We start from the raw sequence: 4811 nt of genomic DNA, 5'->3' as shown, positions 1-4811 counted from the left end.
TCTCCCCCCGCCCCCACTGCATGAGCCACCCTGCCCTGGGTCAGGAAGCAACTCAGTTCTAACTTCGGCCTCAAGCCAAAGCTAGAGCTGAGCCACTACCTGCCCCAGGCTGGTACTTGAATTCAAGACTAGCATTTTTTCCCACTGATGCTAAATGGGGGAAATAGCCTCATCTCAGATTTAGATTAATATGGTAGTACATGATACAACAGCTCCCTAAATGACACCCCAAAACTTGACACTGCTTGCTAAAAGTCTGCCAAAATAAGAATGACTTCAGTAATTTTAAAACTTGAATAAGACCGAAAGTTGGGTATAATTACATTGGGGAATGACCTGCCTTCACTGTGTGAAATGCCTTGGAGAAGCCTATAGAGCAGGATGGTATTTGTTCACTTCGTGATTCTCACAGTACACATTTTCTTAATGTGCTGGTGAGCACTTTCTTCATCCTCCTTATCATTATGAAAGTACTAACCCCCCCCCCCCACACACACACACACTTTTGCTTTTAAAAGTTATAAACTCAAAGCTGAACAGCAAAAGAAGAAAATAGGTGTGCACTATTTTCCAGTATCAGTGTTTGGGTTTTCAGGAAAAAAAGTGAAGTAATGCTCGAAGAGAGTAGAAACCTATAATTTAACAATATCTCAATTTGATATCTAGTCCATTATGAATAAAAGAAACATTACGTGTGGTGTCAGACTCCATTGATCCCAGGGTCCCTGGTCCAGCCAGTGTCCCAAATAACGAACGTCGGGATAGACCACGGTGAGACTGAGAGGGCATTTTCACCTCTGTTCACCCCAAAATCATTGTGGCAGGGTTTTTTGTGGTTTTTTTTTATTAACTTTTTTCTTACGTGTTTTTCCTTATTATTTGGAATTCAAGTTGTGGTCTGATGAAGTAGGTTTCCTTTGTAGCTTCCCTTTCTGCCAACTGAAAAAATATTAGTGAGAAAATGCTGCACACTTTTTTTCCTTTCTGTTAACTTCTGTATAATTTATCTTTATGGGATATGCATTTTTAACATTTTTATATACATCACTTTATTATTGAAAAGGTCACACTTAAATTTGTTTTTTTATATTCTAGGTGGTTCAAGCTTTGATTCAAAAGCATTAAAAATGGCATCCAAACAAGAACTCATGAGGGATGAGCGCTTTAGCCACATCACAAAGGACCCTAGATTTTGGGAAATGCCAGATAAAGAGCGTAAAATCAAGATAGACAAACGATTCCGAGCTATGTTTCATGACAAAAGATTCAAGTTAAAATACACTGTTGATAAAAGAGGCCGCCCTGTTAATCACAGCTCTACAGAGAATCTGAAACGCTTTTATGAACTTTCAGATTCTGATTCTGAGCTATCAGACTCTGACAATAAAGTCGTTTCTGGAAAGGAAATAAAGAAGAAAAAGTCAAAATCTAAAGGAAATAGGGACTCTGGGAAGTTGCTTGTCAACAGTGTTCCAAAGGAAGAAAGAAAAATGTTTAAACAGGAAACAGACCGAAGATGTCAAGCTATGTCAGAATTCAGTGACATACAGAATAAATCACAGAAAAGAATCATAAGCTTACGCACATCCACGTTAAAAAAAGACTGTAAGAAAATCAGCGTAGTAACTGATCCTTTGCAGGATAGTAAAGAACCTGCATTACAAGCAGTGAATAAACAAAAGGATATTTCATCTCAAAGCAAACCAAAGACTTCAAAAGCAAAAAGTGCTAAATCAGTGACGGTTCCCAAGGCAACGTATTCCATAGAGGAAAAAAATACTGGATCAGGTCAGTGAGATTAAAGGGAGATGCACTTCTAAATAAAACGCTGTAAGACTGATCATCTAAATAAGTGACAGCTTTTTCCTTCCTTAATAAGATTTGGGTGCAGTTTCATCTTGTTCTGAAAGACTTAATTTTAAATGAGGCCAATAATACCAGTATTTCACATAGGTTAAAACATTTGAAAGAGTATGGCAATAAAGTATACGTCCTTACATTTTCCAAAAAAATTGGGAAGAAGTGTGAGGCCTGATTCTACAAACACTTCAACACACTTAATCCTAGGTCTCTATGTTTGCAGGATTAAGTTTCGTGAGAGGAATGCTGTTTTAAAAGAAAGCTAATATAGAATGGTATTTCATTGGATTAAAAAGGATTAAAAAGTTGCATAAGAGGGAAAGCATAACTATTAACATAAAGGACAGTGAACTAGTTTTTTTTTCCTAGAGTGTTTTTCATTACCAGCACTATATGATTGTTGTAATGGTATTTCAGGACTTGACCTTTACAGTATATTTTCCGTCCTATATCTGAATAATTTTTTTTTTTTATTTAAAAGTTTCTTCATATTGAGACTCATAAAAGAAATGTTCAAAATGATTTAAGTTTGCCCTCTGAGGTAAGTTGCAGATCTGTCTTAGATAAGAAAGATGTGTTTTATTTCTAGAACGTTGGGGAAAAAGCCTTCTGGAATGAAGGCTTATTGTTACTGCAGAGTCTGACAAGGTAGGACAGCCTAGGTATTATACAGAGAATTATATCTATGCAGAGAATAACTGGATTTCTGTTACAAGAAACTTTGTTTTGTGTGTTTATGTGATATGATGCATGGAGCGATTGCATCAGGCAGAAGGGGAAATGAATGGGTTAAGTTAGGGGGACAAAGTCCTATCACTAATAATGCTTCTTAATGCAAGATAAAATTGTAGCAGTCTTCAAAAGGAGAGATGCATGCTCATTGTTTGAACTAATTTGAAGCAATGGGACTTGAAAACAGCTCAGATTTTCCCTTTATGGTTATGGAAAGATAGCAGTACATCCCTTGCTATTTTAGTACAATGTTCTACAATCCATTTCAGTGCAACTCTCCTGTTTCTTTACAGTATAATATCTTTAGTCAAATGTAATTGATTAGAATATTGAAATCTGTGTCATTCCCCCCTATAATGGCATTATTGTTTGGTATTCTTTTTGCTCTTTTGCCTAATATATTTTTCTATTGGGTCATATATCTATGCAAGGTAGACTGTAAAGTTCATGGGACAGAGAACAAGCTATTCAATGTGTAAAACTGTGTGTGTGTGTGTGTGTGTGTGTGTGTGTGTGTGTGTGTGTGTGTGGTTGCATATGTGCACTTTATGTAAAATTAAACCTGGCGTGTATTTTTTGCTTATGGAATAAACAGTGCAAAGAAAAGAAAACAAAATTCTTAAAAGTGAAGTAAGTGTCAATGTCACAGATTCTGAAGATGTTGAAATAGGAGAGGAAGAGGAGTCCAAAGATGTAGAGGAGATGGGAGAGGAGGAGGAAGAGTTGGAAGATGATGAAATGGGCGAAGTGGAGGAGCTGGAAGATGAGGGAGAAGCAGGAGAGGAAGATTACAGTGATTCGGAAGAAGATGATGAAAGTGACGGTGGGCCTGATCTGGCTAGAGGGAAAGGAAATGTTGAGACTAGTTCTGATGATGAAGAGGAGGATGACTTAACAGAGTTTTTGCCAAAGGAGCCAGAGCTTGAGCATGCCTGGCGGGAGTTGGATAAGGATGCGCCTCGTGGAAATGAGGTAACATTTTGGAATAGACATTAATAGCATTGTATGTGAACAGGCATAACCATTTTTTATCCACAGGAAAATTCTTAAACAACTGCACTGGGTCATACAAAGGAGCTCTGTGCCAGTGATTTACAGAACAGCTTGTTGTTTCATAGCAGCCCTTCTCTTTATTAGTAAATCTGTGAAACAATCTCTAAAAAGCACCTTGAATAAAATTTTCCTAATGCTTTCTTTCCTTCTCATTAAATGGAATGCTGTGATTATGCAGTTATTGACCAAATGAGCAAACAAATAAGTAAAGGTTAATGTTAGAGGTGAACTGATGCATCGGTCCGACACAAAGACAATTTTCTGTATTGGAAATACAACCCAATGCAGCCGATAATTTGTCCGCTAAATGTGCATGGCGTGCACAGCTGCAGCGCAGTACTCGGGCAATGAGGAGCAGATCCTGGCAGCTTGGAGACCTGTAAGCAGCTGTTAAGTGTGGTGTGGGGGGGAGGAGGGGGCAGATCAAGGCCCCCGTAGTGAGGGAGGGTGTGGGGCTAGGGCAGGGGCTACCCAGCTGGAGTGGGTGTAGGACTGGGGTGGGGGGACATGACTGCTCCTGCTGCTGCGCACAGCTTGTCTGGTGGCTCCCGCCACAGCTTCCACCACTTGTCCAGGAGGGCATTAGGGGGTGGGGGAGGGGAAATGTGCCCCTGGATCTGCGCAAGGTGGGGCAGGTTGGGCTCTTCTTAGCTAGGCAGATCCAGGATCCTTCTCCCTTCCCGCCCCCACCCCCCATGCCTACCTGGACAAGTGGTGGGAGCAGCAGCAGGAGCCGCCCTTCCTGCGCACCCCGATGAGCTGTGCCTCTGTCCTGCGTCGCAGCCCACCACGCAGGTCACATGCCCCCCCTGCCCCCCGGGTGACCTGCTTGTAGCTCTGTCCTGCACCCTGCCCTGCCCCAGCTGGTCAGTGCTAGCCCCAGCCCCATTCCCTCTCTCAGTGCAGGGCATAGGTGGGGAGTACAGGGGGGCATGAGCCCCCCCTGAGATTGACTTCTGCCAGCTTCTGCAGGTGGTTGCCACTCCCCCCCTTGCTGCTGATGCAGCAGTGGGCAGTCCCCACTTGCTGCTGCCACCTGTGCAGACGGCGGTGGCAGGCGGTCCCCACTTGCCACCAACACTGCTGCCGCCTGCATGTGGTTGCCGTGCCTCCCCAGCCTCAGGAGGCATGCATTGTTCGTGTTGCAGGGGCCTTGATCTGTGTGT

At 42.1% G+C, this 4811-nt stretch overlaps 1 protein-coding gene across 1 annotated transcript in view; it reads left to right on the top strand.

Annotated features, from left to right (window-relative positions):
- ESF1 (ESF1 nucleolar pre-rRNA processing protein homolog) overlaps positions 1-4811 on the top strand; it is a 104317-nt gene that overhangs the window by 3314 nt on the left and 96192 nt on the right. Inside the window, exons 2-3 of the mRNA XM_019516246.1 lie at positions 1096-1788; positions 3188-3564. Coding sequence (XP_019371791.1) covers positions 1128-1788; positions 3188-3564 — 1038 coding nt within the window. The 5' untranslated portion in view covers positions 1096-1127. The remainder of the gene's footprint in view (positions 1-1095; positions 1789-3187; positions 3565-4811) is intronic.

This window comes from Gavialis gangeticus, unplaced genomic scaffold (assembly GCF_001723915.1).
Source record: "Gavialis gangeticus isolate Ggan-Ray unplaced genomic scaffold, GavGan_comp1, whole genome shotgun sequence".
In the NCBI taxonomy this organism is placed as follows: Eukaryota; Metazoa; Chordata; order Crocodylia; family Gavialidae; genus Gavialis; species Gavialis gangeticus.
The sequence above is the reverse complement of the archived record's forward strand: the minus strand, read 5'-3'. Positions and strand labels throughout refer to the sequence as shown.